This window comes from Sceloporus occidentalis, unplaced genomic scaffold (genome assembly GCF_023333645.1).
Source record: "Sceloporus occidentalis isolate IW3139 unplaced genomic scaffold, rSceOcc1.0.p SCAF_3, whole genome shotgun sequence".
NCBI lineage: Eukaryota > Metazoa > Chordata > Lepidosauria > Squamata > Phrynosomatidae > Sceloporus > Sceloporus occidentalis.
Window position 1 is genome coordinate 52,017,437 of NW_028316983.1, and position 21,775 is coordinate 52,039,211.

Genomic DNA, 21,775 nt, shown 5'->3' on the forward strand with positions numbered 1-21,775 from the left:
ATGATGATAAATCTCACACATAGCTCAAATCTACCTATCCAAGTTTGGAGCAGCCAACCTGGCAAGTCATCCTGCACCCTGAGTTTCCTTTTCTGCCAGTGGTAGCAGTGGCTCATTGGGCAGAAAGGAGGAGTATAGAAAAAGTAGACTAAACAGAATAAAATAAATATCAGCTAACTGAAATCTCTGGTACTACTCTTGTTTTAAATGTGTCTCCCCTTCCCCCTTTCTTCCTTGGTCTTTCTTTCCTTGCAAAAAAAGTTGGTAGGCATCCATATGATCTTCTCCTTCATTGCTCAGATTGAGTCAGAACATATTCAGTAATGAGTAACAAGCAGAAAGTCCATAATTTTGTACTGAATAGTACTGAATTACAATCCTAATCATTTAAAGACAAAAAAGTAACACTCTTGTAGCTTGTTACTGCAAAACATAATGAGTTATCAAAGTAGTAAATTACTTCCATCTTGTATATGACAATATTTAAAGATGCATATAATGTCACTTCTTAATTTTCTTGTATTATGACCAGAATTGTATACCACATTATGCCAGAACAATTGTAAACTATTCTAGATGCTACAAGAAAGAGAAAACAAACACAGCTGAGCTTGCTTCATGGGTATTGCAGTGTATAATACTTTCCTTACTAGTTACAAACAAAAGGTTGTACCATATGTTTTCATCCAGTTTGAGCAGGTGTTGTATCCCATTTTAAAACTCATACCCTCAAGGCATTCATCTGTTTCAGTAGTCTGCAATTTTAAGTTTATGTTCTCACATTTTTGAGCCATGCATACCTTTGCTCAGCTTATCTGTTTGACAATTTAGTTGATTGGATTGTGTGTTTTTAGACCTTCAAAAAAACTGAAGGAGTTGGCATAAAGTTGTTGAAAGCAGCTACAATTGGTTTCTATTGCTTGGTTTACTAGAAAATGAAAGTTGCTTGGTGGTTTGTTTGCCATTTGCCTGTGTGTTTTTCCCCTCTAGATAATGGCATTACACCCACGCAGAGTTCGACTGAAACCCTGGCTAGTAGCTCAGGTGGACAGTGGTATGTACCCAGGCCTTGTTTGGCTTAACAGAGATGCTAAACGGTTTCAGATCCCTTGGAAGCATGCAACTCGACACAGCCCTCAGCATGAGGAGGAGAACACAATTTTTAAGGTAAGTAAAGAATACACTCCCCCACTGGAGCATTGGCATGGTATAGTAGGTTGAATGGTGAATTTGGGCTTGTGAGAACCAGTAAAAATACAGCCATATGTTACTCTGCTTCTTGGATGAAAGGCAAAGAAACAAAATTAAAAGTGTATGTAGCAGCTGAGGCCATGGTTTGGTGGTACCTTTTGCTCTTGCTGCCACGGAGGCGGCTGCTATGCCTCCCACTGCTAGTGCTGAATTTGCATTTACTTGCACTTTTGAGTCCCACAGACTTATGCAATTAGCAGAGACTTGTGGGAAATTGATCATGTGGTAGCAGCTTCTTTAACATTTGACTGAGTGGAATATCATCCTATTTTGTTATTTACTAGTCTAATTGTTCCATGGGGTTATGGGTTGGTCAGATGGATTTTTAAAGCAATTATGGTCCTGGTGGTGGTAGGTAGAGCTATGCAGTACCATAAAGATTTGATTAGAGCTTCTTCTTTTTTTCTTTTTTGTATTGAAAAGTACTTACTATGTAGTGCTTACAAAATGAACCACCAACCAAGCTTTCTTTCCATTGAAAATGGTACTTCATTAAACAAAAATATTATATCCCTCATTTATATTTTGATTAATGTTGCATTATGCAGCTCAACTTTACCCAATCTTTTTCAGCACTGGAGGTGTTTTTTTAATCCTGGGATATGCTTTTCTAACCTTTTCAAGATACTTAGGAGCTGTACAGACCTGCACTTTGTGCTGGCCTGTACGTGCAGTCAGTGCTGAGCATCAACATGCTCCAAACCCTCACTGCACTGCCTGGGCACCATCTTGGCGCACGCCTTTCCGCACTGCACACACCTTGATGACACACACCAGGCGCAGCGCCCAAACAGCAATGCTTGGAAGGGGCATCATCATGGTGTGCCACCGCGCCTATAGCGCCCCTTCTAAGACACAAAAAGAAGCCCTTCCATCTGGGACAAACAGAAGCAGTGTTCAGTCACCCATCTGTAGAGGCTCTTATTAAAACATAATGGCTTCTTGCTTTACAGATAATCAGATATTACTTCAGAACTGTTAACATTTTGTCTCCCTTTTGTTTTCTGCTCACTGGATTAAAATAATAATAATAATAATAATAATAATAATAATAATAGGTATGTATGTGCTGCAGCTCTGTGTATCTGGCTCTGTATGTTTATGCCTATGTATCTAATACTGTTTATATAAATATAACCCAACATTGTAAAGGATACCAACATGTACCTGTGAATAGAAACACAGGGACAACTGAGGGTAAATCAATATGCAAGATTCACTATTGCTTTCAAAACCAGATACAACCCTCTCCTTTCCAATAAGATAACTCACTGTCTTATCTACACTGTGTATACTCTTAAGCTGTACTGCCCTTTATCAGACTGCAGTGTCTTTCTCTTTGAAGCTGTCTTCCATTCAGAGAAACATCAGATGTAAGGGTGTAATTATTTGATTCTCAACTCTTGACCCTTTCTCATGTTTGAGTCCTATTATGTGTCTTCTTAGTTCTTTATCTTAAGTTGCACACACTTCTTTGAGTGTTAGTCTCATGGGACTCACTTCTGAGTGACCTGCACAAAATTGCACTGTAAGACTTACCTGGTTCATTATATGACTTTACCTTTTTTCACGTGAACTATTAAAATAACATTTCTCAAAATGAACTTGTATGTAGCAGTGGCTTTGATTCATATCACTATGGAAACCACTTGATACAGGGACGTAGCCAAGGGGGGTTCTTGGGGTCCAGACCCCCCCTTCCATTAGAAAAATGAATTGTGTGTGCTGCTGCGCCGCCGCACCCAAGCCCCATTATAGTGGTGGCACTTAGTCTGGACCCCCCCCCCCCCCTTCCTAAAATCCTAGCTATGTCCCTGCTTGATAGAAACAGAGGTTTCTAATATATATATATATGGAACAAAAGGCATGAACAATTGCTGCTATTTTATGTAAGTTTTACAAGCTCTCTGTGTTAACAATACAAATAAATATTTCTGGAAGATTCACACACAAATTAATGTTTATCTAGCTAAAACTACAAACTTAATCCCACATAGAAAAGTTAATGAATGCCTTGCTTGCTACTGGGTTGACTTTCTTTGGATTCAGCCAGGTAGCCTATAAAGAAATGATCTGCATCAGACATGATACAGAACAATGTGGGTTTGGGAAATTGTCATATGATACATGCTACTGCTGTTTGCTACAATAAAAAGTGTTTTTTGCGTAGATGCATGTGACAGATGAGAGTTTGGCAACACAATTCAACAGAATCTGGCATAATGACAGTATTTAACTAAGCATGGTGTACTTTGCTCCCAGGCCTGGGCTGTTGAAACAGGAAAGTATCAGGAAGGAGTTGATGATCCTGATCCTGCCAAATGGAAAGCCCAGCTCCGATGTGCACTCAACAAAAGCCGGGAGTTCAACTTGATGTACGATGGCACCAAAGAGGTGCCAATGAATCCTATTAAAATATATGAAGTGTGTGATATCCCACAGTCTCAAGGAGGAATCATTAATCCAGGTGAGAGTTACAGAGACTCTTGCTTTTTAAAGGAGCATCTGACTAGTTCTCCTGCATTCAGCTGTTTTATGGTCAGTGTTGGATTACTCAGAAATGAGTAAGCACATTTGGTTATCCTTGGTGCAACATAATTAACACAGAATGAAGTTTAAAATAACCTTTTTTCTAGACCAGAATGAATTCACTTCCACAAATCCATCATGTATAAATTGCACTCTGAATTGCATGGCTTTTTTTAAAAAAAAAAAAAATCCTTCAGCCCCCCCCCCCCCCCCCCCACACACACACACTTTGCTTCTCCAATAGCAGGTTGATCCTAGGCAGATATGCTATAAGAAGACAGTCTCTGAAAGACCATTGTTCCTGAAATTAATTTAATTAAAAGAATTTCTCCTAGCACATTTGCCAATGAAAAGAACTGGGGTGTGTGTGATGGAATAAACATTCTAAAAACCTGTAATTGGAAGTAGAGGCCCAGAAGATACAGGAATTGGGTAAATGTTTAGTGGCCCTCTGTATACCTTCCTACAAACCAGCAGAAAGGTTTAGTGAAGTTTTTTTTTTTTTTTGTGGTCTTTTGACTGGATTACACAAGCTCTAGAAGAGGAGGAACTGTTTCATGGCTAGTGGAAGCCTTCTAAGCATAAGATGAGAAGCACAGAAAGACTGTAGGGTCTGTTAGGATTGTGTTGGTTCTAGAACTGTGAAGGAGACCAGTACATGAAATAAAAATGTGGTGATGGCATTCTACAAGTGCTGCTGGTAATCATTACAAAAAGCTTACTGCCTTCTGTTGATAAAATGCCTTATTACTTGCTAATTTTTTAGTTTGCGCCTTTCCTTACAGGTTCTACTGGTTCAGCTCCATGGGATGAAAAGGATAATGACCCTGATGATGATGATGAGGATGAATTAAACCAGTCTCAGCATGTACCTATACAGGATACCTTTCCATTTCTTAATATCAATGGTTAGTACTGTAAACAGAGTATGGCACAAAGTATGTACTGAACATACATCTCCACTTTAGATAATTGTTACTTTTGTACATATGGTATTTTGTTAATGCTTTAAACAACACTCCAATAAACAATTTCAAAGATCAGCCAGTTACATGTATGGATGCAACTTGGTTAGTAGTTTAATTAATATGCTGCAGAAAATAAGAAAAGGAGATGGTCTGTGACTCTATGTTTTTCCATAATTAGTTTAGACAGAAATCTTCCACTCCATTACCCTCCAATATCATCATTCAAATGTGATGGTGGTGTTCTAATGATGAGCTTGTGAAATAACCAGGTTGTGTCCAAAAATTTTTGCTTCTTGGAGCACAAGATAAGATAGTAACCCCTTTCTCATAATTTCAGGTACAGAAGGCAACTGTACTGGCAGTTGAAACTTCTGCTAACACTGTTCAGGCTAGCCACTACTCTGCACTTCCCTGTACAGCATTTGTCACCTGAAGCAGTTGCTTTACTGTGCTGGTCTGAACAATTTGTGCATATTCATTGAATTCTCAGTCATTATTATTTTGTCTTAAGGTCTTCATAATCACACTTGGTACAGCCCTGCTTCTGTCTCTGGTTGTGTTCAGCTGGTCTAAAGCAAATCAGTAATAAAAGGAATAGCTACTTCTTTTGTCACCTCTGCTGCTGGCATGGATTGAACTGGGTCCTTGAGTGTGATGATGCTGATGATCCTGTGTTACGAAAAAAATAAAAGGAGGGTGTGCACTTCATGATGGTTCCAGCATCACCATTCTAGGCGGATCAAGGGAAGACTATGCCAAAACAGCCCATTGCAAGAGTAGCTCTCTCTACCTCACAACTAGGCATTGTGTCAGACACACAATCCTGTGTGTACTTGTTAAAAAAGTAAATTCCCACACTGGAGCAATAGCAGGCACACCTTTTTTCCGAACCAATATATATCCTGGAATGAAGGGGCAGTTCTGTGGAATTCCCTGGAGCTAAGTTCAGGTTTAGCAAGTTTTAACTATACCATCCTCTCTAAAGACATTTCTGCCTTCATTTCCCATGCACCTAAATAAGATTAGCTGCATAGGAAATGAAGGCAGAAATGTCTTAAGAGGGAAGTTGTAGTTTGATGACATATCCTTTCAAATCTTGTCTCTTAAAATCTCACGATCTGGCTCATATCCAGCATTTTTGTCATTATATTGGGGGTCTAACATTACAACCCACTGATTGTGAAGCCTTCAACTTCACAATCCACTGGTTATTTCTTAGATAACAAGAAACAATTTTTTTTTACATAATAATAATGTTTGTGTTAGTTTGCAAAGGGATTGTAAACCTTTTCCCATCGACTCTTGAAATGCTGTCTAGGTCAAGTTAAGACATTCAGGTATTGGCTATGATATAGGGACTATTTTGTAAAAAGCCACAGAAACTGGCTTTTATTGTTGTAGTTAACTGCCCTTGAGTTGACCTCGACACATAGCATCCCCGTGGATGAGACATCTTCAAAACTTGGCTGTCTTCTGCTGCTCAGCTTGAGTCTTGCAGATTCATGCCCATAACCTCCCTAATTGAGTTTATCCATCTGGCATGCAGTCTTCCTCTCTTTCTACAACCTCCTATCTTTCCTAGTATTATGGTCTTTTCCAATGAGCCGTGCCTTCTCATGATGTGGCCAAAGTACCACAGCCTCAGTTTGATCATCTTAGCTTTTAAGGGTATTTCAGGCTTGATCTGTTCAAGGGCCTATTTGTTTGTATTTTTGGCTGTCTGTGGTATCCTCAGCATTCTTCTCTAGCACCACATCTCAAATGAGTTGATTTTCTTTTTATCCACTTTCTTTGCTATCTAGCTCTCACATCCATATAGAGTGATGGGGCATACCATGGCTTGGATGATTCTAACTTTAGTGCTCATTTGTATATCTTTGTTCTTTAAGATCTTGTCTGCTACTTTCATCACTGCCCTTCCCATTCCTAGTCGTCTTCTTATCTCTTTACTGCAGTCTCTTTTTTGATCAGTGTTTGATCCAAGATATGGGAAAGCTGACTCAGTGGATTTCCATGGCTGAGGGGGAATTGAACCCTGATCTCCAGAGTCATAGTTGAACACTTTAACCACTACTCTGTGCTGGCTTCTACTTTTTCAGATGCTTTTAAAATGTCTGTGTCTCTTCCTTCCTCCCATATTCCCCCTTTGTTCTTAAATTTCTGCAAATTTAATTCAGTACGCAAAAGAAGTTTGCACTTAGTTAACTTAGTGGAGACAGAGGAGAGGAGGGAATGGAATCTTGTTCTTCCCAGTAGGTTCAGGCAAAAGCATAGTGCTGCAGCCTTGTTCTTTGTCATCAATAACATCTGCTATCTTGACCACATTCTGATGTTCCTTAGCCACATATGTCACAGTTTTCATCTATGAAATGCTGGAGAGTGTGCCATTACCCCAGTGAGCATGGATATTTTGATTGGGAATGATAGGAGTTATATAGATAATGCGACATGTAATATATATATATATTTAAAAAGACCAGCAGATGTTGTACTTGGTTACTCAAATACATTTTTCCTTGCTTAGATTCCCCAATGGCACCTACTAGTGTGGAGACCTGTAGTCCTGAAGCTGTGTGGCCAAAAAATGAGCCTGAAGATATAGAGATGCCTATGCCTCCCACACTTCCACCTCTGCAGCATGATATGTTCAGCTCTCCTGAACTCTGGATTAGTTCTCTTCCAAGTATGTCTTCTTCTTGTTATTGTTTGGCATAGGAAAGTATTTTTGCAACTACCGTAATTATCTCAAGTTGACTTTGATTTTTGGTGACCCTATGAATGTGAGACTTCTAAGACACCCTGTTATTAAAAGCCCCTTTCAGGTCTTGCACATTCAGGGCTGTGGTTTCTGTGATTGAATCAATATATCTGTGCTGTGATCTTCTTCTTTTTCCACTGTCTTCAACTTTAAAAAGTATTATTGTCTTTTCTAATAAGCTGTGTTATATTATCATATGTCCAAAGTATGCCTCAGCCTTCTTTTGGCATCTATTATATCTGTGTAGAGATATAAAACTATATATCTGCACAGACTGAATAGATCGTATTTTACAGAAAGAAGCTATGAAAATACATCAGTTTTTCCTGTCGGTCCCCCCCCCCCCCAATTTATATTTCTGTGGCCCAGTAAACATTCTGTGTTTCAAAGTGTATACAGAAACCTAGTTGGAGACTGCTGCTGATGCTCACATAGTGATAGCATAGCAGCTTGTGGCACAGCTGAGGTGGTAGTGACCAAGCATATCAATTTATAGCAGGACTGGAAATAATGTGGCCCTCCAGGTGTTACTGGACTGCAACACCCAACATTCTGCACTGTTGCCTATGCTGGCTAGAGCTGCTAAATGTTACAGTCCAACAACAACTGGAAGGCTGCATGATTTCTAGCCTGATTTATATGTCACTACTTCTGCTAAGTATTGTATTCATGTAAACAATCAGTGTCTATGCAAATGTTGGATGAAGAGATTATATTTTTATTGCTATTCAATGTTACACTGCGAAGAGCATGACTCTACAAATTGGCCCATGGTTTGGGTACTGGATCTGTTCTGAATGATGTATTCCCCAAAAGTAACATTTCAGGATCTGATTTATAAAAAGAATTAGCAATTTTGATCCATTCTGTACAGATTTCATTCACTTTGATAGATTCTGAAGTGAAATGTCAGTTAATGCAAGACTTTTCTATTAAGTTTCTGGTAGCAATATGTCTAGTAATATTATTCTTTGATTCCAGTGACAGATCTTGAAATTAAGTTTGAGTATCGAGGCAAAGAGTTTGGACAGACAATGACAGTGAGCAACCCTCAGGGGTGCAGACTTTTCTACGGAGAACTAGGACCTATGCCAGATCAAGAAGAACTCTTTGGTCCTATTAATTTGGAGCAAGTAAAGTTTCCAGGGCCAGAACAAATCACCAATGAAAAGCAAAAGCTCTTTACTAGCCGACTCCTTGATGTCATGGACAGAGGGCTAATCCTAGAAGTCAGTGGTCATGCTATTTATGCTATCAGGCTTTGCCAGTGCAAAGTGTATTGGTCTGGACCGTGTGCACCTTCCTCCACCACACCAAACTTAATTGAAAGGCAAAAGAAAGTCAAGCTTTTCTGTTTAGAGACGTTTTTAAGTGGTGAGTAACTCTAGTGCTCTTGGAACAACAGTTTTGTGTAGGTAGGTAGGTACACACACCATTCCTGGCCTGGGATTATGTTCAGCTCACTGGGGCTGTGTTCACACGATAATGTAGAGTGTGATTTGTATGCAATCTTCTGGGCCCAAAATATGTGCCTGTATTTTCTGTATTCAGGCACTGGTTATCTTGTTACAATCTACTATTGGGCTCTCTTGTAGCACTCCCTCCCCACATTATTCCATTCTCAGATGTGTTTCCCTTGTCACCGGGCAGCACAGGTGTAGCTGTAGTTCTTACAGTATAGTCTTGAAGTGCATACACATATGTCTAGTTTCATGTTGTGGAAGGTGATAAGTGAACCTGCTCTGTTTGTTATAGTACCAGGCCAGAACAGGGTTGAAGGAAAAACAGAACTGATAGCTAAGGCTGTTTTCTTATCTATTGCTAAGAAATTATGGGAAGGAGGGTTCAGAAATGGTAAAAAAACAACAAAAAAAAAAAACCTAGAGACCAAACATAGCATATGTTTTGAACTGGAGGGAGCAATGAGTGAAATACTGCGGTGCATGTATCTCCCACTGTACATCAGCAAGCTTTGCTTTTCATCCTATTAGAACTGATTGCCCATCAGAAAGGACAGATTGCAAAACATCCACCCTATGAGATATACTTTTGTTTTGGGGAAGAATGGCCAGATGGAAAATCAAAAGAGAGAAAACTGATTGTTGTTCAGGTAAGAGACAAATGAACTGGAAAAAAAAATAAAAAATTAACAGTGCTTATTGTGAGAATGTAGATGAATCCCCCAGAAACTAGAACCATTGCAATGCATAATTTTGTGCACAAAATAATTCACATTCTGTGCTGCTAAAACCCAAATTTAGCACTTTCTATTCTGGAAAATTAGTAGCACAAATAATCAAATTCATATGCATTGTGCTTTGACTAGCCATGAAAGGGTAAAAATCAGTCTAGAAACCTAGTAATTGGAAATACATTATATATAAACACATAGATAATGAGATAGATATAGATACCCGAGGAAGGGGGAACTCTATGTATGCATACATGGGTGTAAATATACAAACATTAAACCCTGTTTTGTTGGCTTATGGTCTAAGATCTGAATAAATGAAAGCTGAGATGGCTCAAAATCTTTGTCCTGTATCAGTGTTGTACTGTTCCATTAAGACATCCCAACAGGGATGTTGATGTATTTACCAAATGTTATAAATCACCTGAAGTGTGCATAAGGAAATTTACAGCACTTCAAAAAACAAATAAAAACAATGTATGTATAAGACAAAGAAAAAAAACTAGCTGTATTATACAATATAACTAAATTAGTTTTAAAAATTCAGCCAGTGAGATTTTCTATTACTAATGTCCAACAAGACGTTTTCATTTGTCTACAAAAATGGTCAGGGAAGGAAATCCACAGTCTTCCTTTGGAAAGTTATTCTACAGTTGTGAAGCCATTACAGAAATGTCCCTGTACATGGCAGACAGCAACTTTGCTTCCCTAAATGATAGAGTCTAGTAAATTATCAACCACCAAGGGGTTATATGTTTGTGTGAACATGGGGAAATGTGCTCCTTTAAAAAACTTGGAACCAGATTGCATAAAGCTATAAAAGTCAAAATCAGAACATTGACTTAGGCTTTGAATGTACCAGTAACTAAAAACATCTATAATGGGCATAAAGTGTTCTTGTCAGTCTGTGCATATGGGCATAATATCCTTCATGAGTGATACTTTCCAAACTGGAGCAACCTCCACACTAGTTACCTAATTGAGAAGTCACCAAGACATGACTGTTGATGATATAAGGTCCTTTACTAACATAGCTGGTGAGCCAATAAAGCATTGCATCTGAGATACCAGAAGCAATGTACGGTCCCAAAGGACTAAAAAAAGCTGCAATGTGCCCATTAACGGGAGGTATGATTTCACTGGTGTTAGCATTGCTTTGTTTGTTAAGTGGTTCACTTTTTATCTGCTTTCTCCAAGTATTTTAACTGGAATTGCCTTACATACATTTGTGGACATTCAGTTCACTTATAAACTTTGATACTGATTCAGGGAAAGAATCTTCTTTCACTTGAACCTAATGAAAAGGACAAATAGAGCCACCACCATCATATTTTACTTCCTCACACAGTCGACCCTCTATTTTTGCGGACTTGGAATCTACGTCCCTCGCTTGTTCACGGGTGGCAAACAGAGGGGGACAAAATGGGGTGCACGCCGCCATTCAAGCCAATGGGGGTTGAATATTGGCGATTTTCTGTTTTTGCAGGGGGAGCGGAACAGATTCCTCGCGAAAATGGAGGGATGACTGTATATCTCCAGATGACCTCTTCTAGTGGTTTTGTGAAGATTTAAAAGATGATGAAACAGAAAATTAGAAAACACAGGGCCATTTTTATGCTGAGGACAAGTTCATTGTGCCATCTTTTCCCATAGCACCATCTTTTAGGCCAGGATGGGCAATTGCAGCAGATGCATCAGCCCTGAAGGTGTGTCAAGGGCTTCACTTGCCCCCAAAACATGAGTAATTGCTTCAAATCTAGGACTGACCAGAATGTTGTTTCTACTTCTGGTTGTGATTCTGGGTGATCAGAAGGCCTTTGAGGGATGTTGTGTGCTAGATTGCTGTTCCTGGAGGGCTCTAGGACATGTGTGGAGGCACAAACAAGACCTTGGAGCACTATGCCCACTCCTGTTCTAGGGAGTAATTCCCATCCTTGGGTTTCTATATTGATTTGTGTTATAACTCCCCCAATCCTTAGTCACTATGAACAATGACCATGGTTATAGATCATCACCACCACCTGGGGCATGTTCTCAACTACGAGCTAGAAAATACCATGCTGTCTTTGCTGACATGAATGAGGCCAGACTTTTGTAAGTGTAGTGGCATTTATGTTCTTCTGTTTAGTATGGTTTTACAAAAGGTGAGAGAGCTTATAGACTTTTAAAGCACACAAAACAGTACAGTGGAACATTAGCACCATTCCTCATGTCCTTTTGCAGACATGTTAGTGTTTGCAGCATAAACATATATGTCTGCAACAGGCATGAATGATTGTGTCCTTGAAAATAATTGTTCTAAAATGCCTACTGATACATTTTAGATGTACTTATGATACTATTGTATTTACTCAGCTCACATCATAATAAGAAATGCAGCCACTAAAACTGGCATTGGTTTACGGTCAGCCTTCTGTATCCATAGATTCTGCGCCAACAGATTCAATTGTCCACAGCTTGAAAATATATATTTTTTTTGAATCCCAAAAGCAAATGTTGATTTTTGCCATTTTATATAAGGGACACCATTTTACTTTGCCCTTGTATATAATGGCACTTGAGTATCCACAAATTTTTGTATCCATGGTGGTGGGGGTCCTGGAACCAAAGCCCAGTAGATACCAAAGATCCACTTTGTCTTTTTTTCAGGAGTGTTTGGTGCTACATAACTCTATCTAGAATCATGCTGTGGAATTTCTTTTGAAACAGGTCATTCCAGTTGTAGCTCGGATGATCTATGAGATGTTTTCTGGGGACTTCACCCGCTCCTTTGACAGTGGTAGTGTACGGCTTCAAATCTCTACACCTGATATCAAGGACAACATTGTTTCTCAGCTGAAGCAACTCTACCGTCTGTTGCAGAATCACCAAGAAGGCTGGCCAATGCAACCACCAAACATGCAGTTGACTCCACCTCTCACAGCACAGTAATGATCAGATCTTGCCCAAATGAGGAATTGGCTGGATTTGTAAACTGGATACTGCAATTCTAGCTCAAGAGGGTTTTTAAAGAAAAATCAGTTAATTGTAAACTACTCTTCTACTCTTTTACTAAGAAAAACTGAAATGAGAATGAAATTCTATATCTAATATAATCTTATTTACTTTGTAAGAACTGTGTTGAATTAACCCTCGTGCACTAGGATGGGGTGTCAAAATCTCCTAGAGCAGTGATTCCCAACCTTCTTAATGCCGTGACCCTTTAATACAGTTCCTCATGTTGTGGTGACCCAAACCCATGAAATTATTTTTGTTGCTACTTCATAACTGTAATTAAATAGGTGTTTTCCAATGGTCTTAGGCAACCCTCATGAAAGGGTCATTCGACCCCCAAAGGGGTCCCGACCCACAGGTTGGGAACCACTGCCCTAGAGTCATGTTTTGTTGCAGAATCCACATGGGTCTTATATCTGCATTGTAGGCATTCTACAGCTGCAAACAGTGTTCCTCCACTTTAACCACTGACACAACATGCCCCATGTTGTTTTGTTTTTGTCTTTTTTGCAAATCACGTTGCAGCAAAGGAGATGTACTGTACTTATCAGGAGGGTGGTCTCATTGGGGGAAAATCAACATTTCTTCTATTGGAAGTATACTAGAATTCACTGATATAGGAAAAACCGCATAGTACAAGAAGTATTTATACATTATTTATCTGATTTATTTTACTTTTATTCCACCGCTTTTCTGGCTATGGATGTTTGAGTGAAACACACTTGATTCTGCATACACAAACACACTTTTGGACATCATTTCTTTATACTGTAGAATACAATGGAATTTTTTGTTGGGATAAGAACATACCTACAACTCCCAATATAAGTTTTTATTTATCCTAGTACATGAATGTTAATGCATACAGATAAGAATACATATTTGGATTTTTTTAAAAATAAACAAATTAATGTACATATAAGAAAGAATGCTGAATTATATCTTGCTTGCATGTAACACAGCTGTGCTGCCTTTTTATGTGATCAGAGTTTAAATGTTATTTTTAAAGGAAATTTTGAAAGCTTTTAACATAACCACTTTAACTCTACTTTATTCTTATATATACTTTATTCTATGGGTAATATAGCTACATTATTACATAAACCAAATATTTCTACTTTTATAAAATGCTTTTTTTAAAAAAATACCCAGTAGTGCTGGCACATATCTGATCAATGCAAACATTTTTGTCACCACTGTTATATATTTTAAATCTTCAATAAAATTGCTTTGCAAAATCGTTATTTGAATATCACCAGTATTTGAATTTTGTATGAATAAACCACTGCTATTTTATGAAATTCTTTCTCTTTAAACAAAGGAAACATAACTTTCAAATTATGTTTTAAACCTGAACAGCAGTTTTTATTTAAGTGACTTTACAATCATTTGTGCCTGTGCTCACTAGAACCTAAATGCAGCTAAGATATTTAGATGTTGCTGGGTTGATACGTGAGAATCTAGAAAGTGTCTTCTTTAAATGTTATCCTATATTATATGCTACACATCAGTTGGCAGTTCTATAATGTAGAAGAAATGGTCAGCTGCTATCAGTCGTATACAACCTTATTGTTCAATTACCATATATACTCATCTATAAGTCTAAAAATTTATGCCCAAAAATTGACCCCAAAATCCCAGATCAATTTATTTACAGATCACTATGGAAATGTGATAGCAGCTCTTTCAGATTTCTTAGAGTTTCTCTTGAAACTGACTAAAATATTTGTTATATTTGCAATGTTTGTTAGAATGTTAAATTGGCAGGAGATCCAAAAGGGCATTAGCCCTTTGCTTCCTTTGTGTCGCAAATTGCTTTATAGTTATGTAAGCAAATTGTGAACCAAGAGCATTTTAATGTTATTAATGATGTAATCCAGCCAGTTGTAAATAAGACAGTCCTGAATACTAAGCCACAGCTTTGTCCTGGATGGTTTTAATATTTGCTTTAGGTGCTAGAGAACGCATACTATCTTAAAATGACTGTGGAACTATAATCATGTGCTCAAGACTCTTTATTTTACTAGTGGTAGTCATACATGAATGAAACATACTTAGCTTCCATAGTCAAGAAGAGCATTCTGCTCTTTTACAAGCAATTTGACATTTTTATTTGTTACATTTATATGCTGCTTTTCTTTCAGCCAGCTCAAGGTGGCATATGCGGCTCTCATCCTGTTCACTTTTTCCTGACAACAGCTACATTGTGAGGTAGACCTTAGACTAGGGAGTGACGGGCCTGCGATCATCCATGAATTTCATGGTTTGATGGGCGTTTGAACCTGGGTCTTCTGAAGTCCAAGTCCAATGAAAACATCTTCTTTTGAGAGAGAACACCTTGCCTACTTAAAGCGTTTTAAGAGTTGACATTGGCCAAGTCCAGATAAGGGAACTGTGGTAACATTGCATCTGAGCAATGTGTACGTATTGAGCTTTGCTCCATGTTTTGCTTATCATATTGCCTGAATTAAGCAGCAGCAACTGGGCTTGGTTATCTGGTTTGCTGTGTCAGGATGGGAGGAGGCCAGCCAGAGTTCCAAGAATATGGAAATAATATGGAAAGGATCACCTTTTTTGTTTAGTTGCTTCCACTCTAAAAAGGAATGTGTACTAGCATCTTCCTCATACTCAATAAGCCATTGGTCCCACTGGTCCCTAAATTACTTTTCTGTCTAAATATCAGCATGGTGTGCTGCAACAGATGGAGATCTTGCCTTGGAACTGGGTTCCTACCCTTGTTATCTTTTATGGTGAAAAAGCTCAGGGCAGGGGAGAGGGAGTAAGTCCTGTCCCTAGTTTAAGCAGACTGTGAAAGAGGAGTAATTGACTACTAGTAAATAAAGTATGTGTATTGTTTGCTTTCAAGTCATTCTCAACTTGTGGCAACCCTAAAGTGACTATTACAGGGTTTTCTTGGCATGTTTGTTCAGAAGGAGTTTGCCATTGCCATCCTCTGAGGCTGAGAGAGAGTGACTTGTCCAAAGTCACCCAGTGGGTTTTCATAGCTGACTAGGGATTTGAACCCTGGTCTCCAGAGTCATAGTCCAGTGCTCAAACTGCACTGGCTTTGCCAGTAGATATATGGATTACATACTCTGCACCAGTGCTAATGAAAATACAGGCCAGCAACAATAAATTGAGCTTCCTTCCTTGTTCCATCATGATACAATCCAGATTGGGCTGTGGCCCGAATGTAAATGTACTGACAAGGAAGAAGTGGGAAAGAGGGCAAAAGTGTATAAAATGGAGATATGGATATGGTACTTGAATGCTTCAGAATTTTTTCACATTCTATAAATTCTATAAATTGTTCATTTCTTTTTTCTTTAAAACAATATAATCATGGGTGGAAATGTCGAGATACTAAAAAAAAACGAGGTTGGATAATTACTTTAGGAGAGAGGAAATTAAGGAGTGGCTTTCACCTACTAAAAGATAATTGGCCAAATACACAAACAAAAAAGGCTATGCTTAAGTTTCTGGTTTCAGTCCCAACCACGAGGCAGTTGCAAGAATGGAACAAATGTCACAGGATGACATCAGAAATGTTCATTAACATTTATATTACTCTTTCAACTTCCCACCTGTTTTAATAGCCACTGAATGACTTCATGTTTGCTCTAGGCTGAATAAATATATATTTTAAACATGTCACTCAAATACTTTCCTTTTGCTATTCCAGCAAATTCAGGAAGATGACAGCATTAAAAAGTAGCTGACAACCTGTATTGGATCTAAAATGCATCAAAGTATGTTTATAACACTGAAGAACTGCTTAAAATGCTCTTTATATTTTGTGTATGACACCAAGTGTACTTTAGGCTCTTTCTCCTATTATATATGTATGTACGGATCCCACACAGTCTTTAAAAGGAACTTGTTTGTTCCTGCCATTAGGTTTAAATTAATGGGTGGTGGTTTATAAATTTTACTGATGTGTTTTTTACTACCAGGCTTTCATATTTTTATTATAACCATATATTATCTTCAATTTATTATTGCTAGCTAACTTGACCACCTTTTTGTGTAGAAAAACAGGTTCTGAATTTACTGAATACTGTTTATCAGTGATAAAAACAACATCAGCCTCTCACTGCATGTTAACTTTTAGTATTGCAATAATTTAATTCTATTTCAGTGCATCACTTTTGTACATTTTTAATTGTACTGCTCTTTTAAACTGTAAGCTGCTCTCATGAATAAAAGCGGGACATAAACAAACAAACAACAACAACAACAACAACAAAAAGCTCCACAGAGAGACAGGGTTTGATCTCAAATAAGGGCACCTAAGACTATAGCTTTAAAGTGGTGGCACAAACAAGATATCATTGAATTTCACTTCAGCAAGAAACTTCCTAAGTCCGCCCTAGTCAAACTGGAGGCTCATGGACCATTGCTGGTTGCTGACTGCCAGTTTCTGATGGGTTTCCAAAAAAGAAACAATTGAAGGACGTTTTCAGATAAGGGAAATTGGAAGTATAATCCAATGGCAATCCGAACGCAATCATGGGGTTTAACGTTATTGTGTGATAGACTACCACACACAATTTCGGACAATGGGAAGTCAGTCCGAACGCAATCATGGGGTTTCACATTGCGTGAGAGGTGATCACACGCAATTTTGGGCAAGGGCAAGCTATTTTCAGGCAATGGGAAGTCATATTTTTGTGGGTTTTTCAGGCTATATGGCCATGTTCTAGAAGAGTTTCTTCTACATTGTGTCATTGACACAGTGTAGAAGAAATTCTTCTAGAACATCGCCATATAGCTCAAAAACCCCACAAAAAACCCATGGATGCCGACCATGAAAGCCTTCGACTTCACAATGGGAAGTCAGAGCAAATGCAATCTGAATTCACATAAATTCGCTGAACTAGTGAATTCACACGAATGCGTTCTAGCCTCACTTTCTTTTCATTCAAAATTAAGAGAAATTCCTCCTGTGTGATAAACTCCGTAGTCAATTGGCACAAATACGGTTTGGAGGGGACATACTGGTCCTCCACATCAGAGAGCGCAAGATGCACTGTCCTGGGTGGGTCTTGGCTGAGCCATTATTCTTTGGACTTTGAATTTGATTTCCTTTCTTTCTGTAGTAGGGGTTGTTATTATTATTATTATCATTATTATGTGGATTTCGGATGTTATTTTACTTTGCCCAAGGTATATTTATATTACGCAGAGAGACAACCAGTGTGGTGCAGTGCCTCAAGCGCTGAACTATTGCTATGGAGACCAGGGTTCGATTCCCATCTGGGCCATGAAAACCCACTGGGTGACCATGGGCAAGTCACACTCTCTCAGCCTCAGAGGGAAGGCGATGGCAAACCGACTCTGAACAAACCTTGCCCCCCCCCCCCCCAAAACCCTGTGGTAGCTTTGCCTTTTAGTTGCCTTCAAGTGGTTTCTGACATAATCATGGGGTTTTCTAGGCAAGGTTTGTTCGAAGGAGGTTTGCCATTGCTTTCCCCTGAGGCTGAGAGAGTGTGACTTGCCCAAAAAGTCACCCAGTGGGTTTCATGGCTGAGTGAGGAAATGAATCCTGGTCTCTAGAGTCATGGCCCTGCCCACAAACTACAACTCTCCATTCGCTGTTAATTCAGAAGGGCCTTGAAAGTAAACCACACACATAACTTTTATTGATGAAGAGTAAGTAGCAAGATTCCCCAGGAGAGTGTGAAAGGCTGTGTCTACACTGCAGAAATAATCCAGTTTAAATTTAACTGGAAAGTGTATGTGGGTATGTGAGAATCTATATATCTATTTGTTGTTGTTTACTTGTTTGTTGGTTATTTTGCTTTACTTAAGTATGTTGCCAAATTTGCCATTATGGTGGTGGGTTCTTTAGGATGTATGTATTATGTGTTTTAAAAAAAACACACTGCAGAAATAATCCAGTTTGACACCGCTTTAACCTCCACGCCTCAATGCTATGGGATTCTGGGATCTGTAGTGTTTGTTGTGTGAGACGTCTAGCTCTGGCGCCACCATCGCAAACTACAAATCCCAGAAAGCATAGGGCAGTTACAGTGACGTCAAACTGCATTCATTTTTTTGCAGAGAAGCCATTTTGGGAATCAATGGTTGCTAGGCAACAGCAGTAGAGGAGCGTCGCCTTTAAAGGAGGAGCGTCCCCTTTAAGAGCCGGTCGGAGGACACTTTTTTCGCTCTCCTCCTCGCCTTTGCTGCCAGAGGAGAAGCGGAAAGGCGGGTCGTTGGCGCAGGGAGCTTCTGCGCATGCTCCGGTTGGAAGAGGCGAGCTGGAAAAAGAAGAGCGTGGTATTAATAGAGGGGAGGCAATGCGGGGAGGATGCGGGTTGCGCTTTGCTATTGTGGCTCTTTGGGTCCGGAGCCAGAAAGAGAGGCAGCGTGGCCTAGTGGTTTGAGCGTTGGACTAGGACTCTGGAGAGCAGGGTTCGAACTCCAGCTCAGCTCTGGGAAACCCACCACCAAGTCACATTCTCTCAGCCTCAGAGGATAGCAAACACCCCTCTGAGCACAATCTTGCCAAGGAAGAAAACCTCATTTTTACAACAGAGTAAAAATGCTAGAAAGGGACACATGTAATGTGTTTTAATTAAGTACTTTGGACTTGAAAGCAAAAACAGCTGACATGCTGAATACCAGCAACAGCAAGTATTGCTATGGCTAGAAAATGAGTATTTTAATTTCATTTTTCTACATATTATTTAACTGTCTGTGTAGAAAGTGCGCCGTATCTATTTCTTTTAATTGTATGTACAGCGCTGTGTAAACTTACAGAGCTATATAAATAAAGCTTAATAATAATAATAATAATAGCAATAATTTTTGAAAAAGGGAACTAAACATTTGTTTAGTAGTTGAGTCTAGTGAGCCTTGTAGTTTTTTTTAAATAATAAATTTTATTGAACATACCGATCAATCATAATATCCATAATACAAAAAAGAATATGTATATAATCCAAAGGGGAAAAAACCCCTAATACCTAACACTTACAACCTAATAGATCAGTATCGTATTTATGTGCTACACACACACACACACACACACACGTATATATATATATATACACATATACATATATATATATATATATACACACACACACACACTTTCATATATATATATCTTCATTTATTTATTCTAAATAGCCCTAACATAAAATCACATACAACAACTATTATTATTATTACGTTTACTTGTATAGTGTCATAGGCTTTACATAGCGCTTTACAAAGGAGCTTTACAAACTCACAAGGAATCCACTGTTTTTTGTGGGTTTTGCCAGCATCTTCAGGGAAGATGCCAGCCACAGATGCAGGCAAAACGTCAAGAACAAACTCTTCTAGGACATACCCTGAAAAACCCACAAAAAACATGGATGCTGGCCATGAAAGCCTTCGACTTCGCATCATAAGGAATCATTCATATGTGTGGGGGTTTGAGCTTTGGAGACCAGGGTTTGAATCCCGGCTTGGCTGTGAAACCCACTGGTGGCCTTGGGCGAGTCACACTTTCTCAGCTTCAGTGGATGGCAATGGCCAACCTCCTCTGAACAACTGGGTGACAAGTGTGGTGGGACCCAGAGAAAGAAAACCCTCTCCCACAGGCCTTAAGGTTTCGTTGTTGTTGTTGTTGTTGTTGTGTGCGTCCAAGTCATTTTGGCATCCTTAAGGCAACCCTGTCACTGCATTCTTCTAGTGGTGGGCATGACAAAGACAAAAAGGTGGGACTAAAAATACCAGAATATTAGAGTCTAAAGCTCTTATTTAGCCTTTAGAAAGATATTTCAGATATTAGAATGGGGGGGGGGGGGGAATGCCCCCATGCTGGAACATGATCAAATGAGGTTGAATAAGGGACCTTGGTGTTCTGGGAAACATCTGGGAGACTCATGACCTGTAATTTTCATCCCTGCTATACAACATTTGGTTCTCCATCATGGATAATATTCGCTGCTGTCCAAAACACACTACAGAAATAATCCGGTTTGTGACTTTAAAGTTAAAAATTGCACTGTTTTTGTTTGTTTGTTTTGTTCAGCAGTATTAATTTGTTTCTGTATTGTCTCCTAGATGCTGGCTGAAGCAGCAGACAGCTAGAGGCCGGAGGATAATGGGAAGATTCAGATGTTCCCTGGGCTGATCCAGTCTAAGGATGAGAATGGCTGACCCATTCCCTCAGCTGCTCATTGCTGCAGCCCGGCATCATCTCAGAATGAGAAAGAAGAAAAGCTTAACCTCTTCTGCCTCCTTGAGCCTAGCTGGGGAAATTCTTGCAGTAGCTGCTGGTTTGAAGCCAGCTTTTCTGTATGATTACAGTTCTGCTGACATTTCTCAGATTGTGACCTATGTTCAAGAACTTCAGACCATCAGTCAACTTGGATGCCGGTTACATGTTCTGAGCATAGCTGAAACTGTTCTGATTATCAACTTGGAAGTGATGCAGCTGTGGTTGGAAACTGTCCTACTGAAGAACAATGTCCCTTTCATTGATGTTTCTGCATCTAGAACTTGCCCAGGCTTTTGTGAACCAGAAGATGTAAATCTCATAAAAGGTCATCTGTTTGAGGTACTGAGTCATATTCAAGCACAGGCAGCAGATACATCCCAGATGCTTTCATCCAGCACCATCTTCTCTGCTGAATTCAATCTGTGCACTTTGTTTGGTGTTTTGCTGGGCTATCCAGCAGCCTATAGTTTTCATGCTCAGAAGAGCTTTGAGAACTGCTTGTCTCTAACCCCACTGAGAGTGTTCACTATCCAAGCCACGTTCTGTAAGATGAGCAGTGACTTCAAAGTCCGGTTTTATTCTTTCAGTGTCCCAGAGCTGCTATATCCTGCTGTGAAAACAAGTCTCAATACATGGTGTGAAAATCTCAAAGATGCTTTCAAAGCTCAAAAATACTTTGCAGACCTCAGTATTTCAACAGAGGTTGTTGCTGAAGTAGCAGTGACCTTGTAAATATAGTCCATGTACCAGAGGTGCATGCCAATTTTTACTCGCAGCAATCCATTAAATAAATAATAAACAAACAACCCCCAAACCTTTGGGGCGTATGGTTTTAAGCTACTGAAAGGAAGGGAAATATTTGTGCC

At 39.2% G+C, this 21,775-nt stretch overlaps 3 protein-coding genes across 8 annotated transcripts in view; 2 read left to right on the forward strand and 1 right to left on the reverse strand.

Annotated features, from left to right (window-relative positions):
* The window catches only part of IRF6 (interferon regulatory factor 6), a 28,077-nt gene extending 14,136 nt beyond the window's left edge, over positions 1–13,941 (forward strand). For both annotated transcript variants that reach the window (XM_089514424.1, XM_089514423.1), the window contains exons 2-8: positions 991–1,167; positions 3,514–3,718; positions 4,566–4,688; positions 7,273–7,431; positions 8,488–8,880; positions 9,498–9,616; positions 12,407–13,941. In XM_089514424.1, coding sequence (XP_089370550.1) covers positions 994–1,167; positions 3,514–3,718; positions 4,566–4,688; positions 7,273–7,431; positions 8,488–8,880; positions 9,498–9,616; positions 12,407–12,628 — 1,395 coding nt within the window. In that variant the 5' untranslated portion in view covers positions 991–993 and the 3' untranslated portion in view covers positions 12,629–13,941. The remainder of the gene's footprint in view (positions 1–990; positions 1,168–3,513; positions 3,719–4,565; positions 4,689–7,272; positions 7,432–8,487; positions 8,881–9,497; positions 9,617–12,406) is intronic.
* A 3,549-nt stretch (positions 13,942–17,490) lies between these two features.
* CUNH1orf74 (chromosome unknown C1orf74 homolog) lies at positions 17,491–21,765 on the forward strand. Of its 4 annotated transcripts, none has more exons than XM_089514440.1 (2): positions 17,491–17,729; positions 20,753–21,765. In XM_089514440.1, exon 2 carries the CDS (start codon positions 20,835–20,837, stop codon positions 21,639–21,641), a length of 807 nt encoding a protein of 268 aa, XP_089370566.1. In that variant the 5' UTR covers positions 17,491–17,729; positions 20,753–20,834; the 3' UTR covers positions 21,642–21,765. The 4 variants fall into 4 exon arrangements, with proteins under 4 accessions (XP_089370566.1, XP_089370564.1, XP_089370563.1 ...); XM_089514438.1 differs by lacking the exon at positions 17,491–17,729 and adding an exon at positions 18,122–18,343; XM_089514437.1 differs by lacking the exon at positions 17,491–17,729 and adding an exon at positions 18,922–18,973.
* Positions 18,312–21,775, reverse strand: part of TRAF3IP3 (TRAF3 interacting protein 3) — a 43,619-nt gene continuing 40,155 nt past the window's right edge. For both annotated transcript variants that reach the window (XM_089514432.1, XM_089514433.1), the window contains exon 15: positions 18,312–18,954. In XM_089514432.1, the coding sequence (XP_089370558.1) occupies positions 18,832–18,954 (123 nt within the window). In that variant the 3' untranslated portion in view covers positions 18,312–18,831. The remainder of the gene's footprint in view (positions 18,955–21,775) is intronic.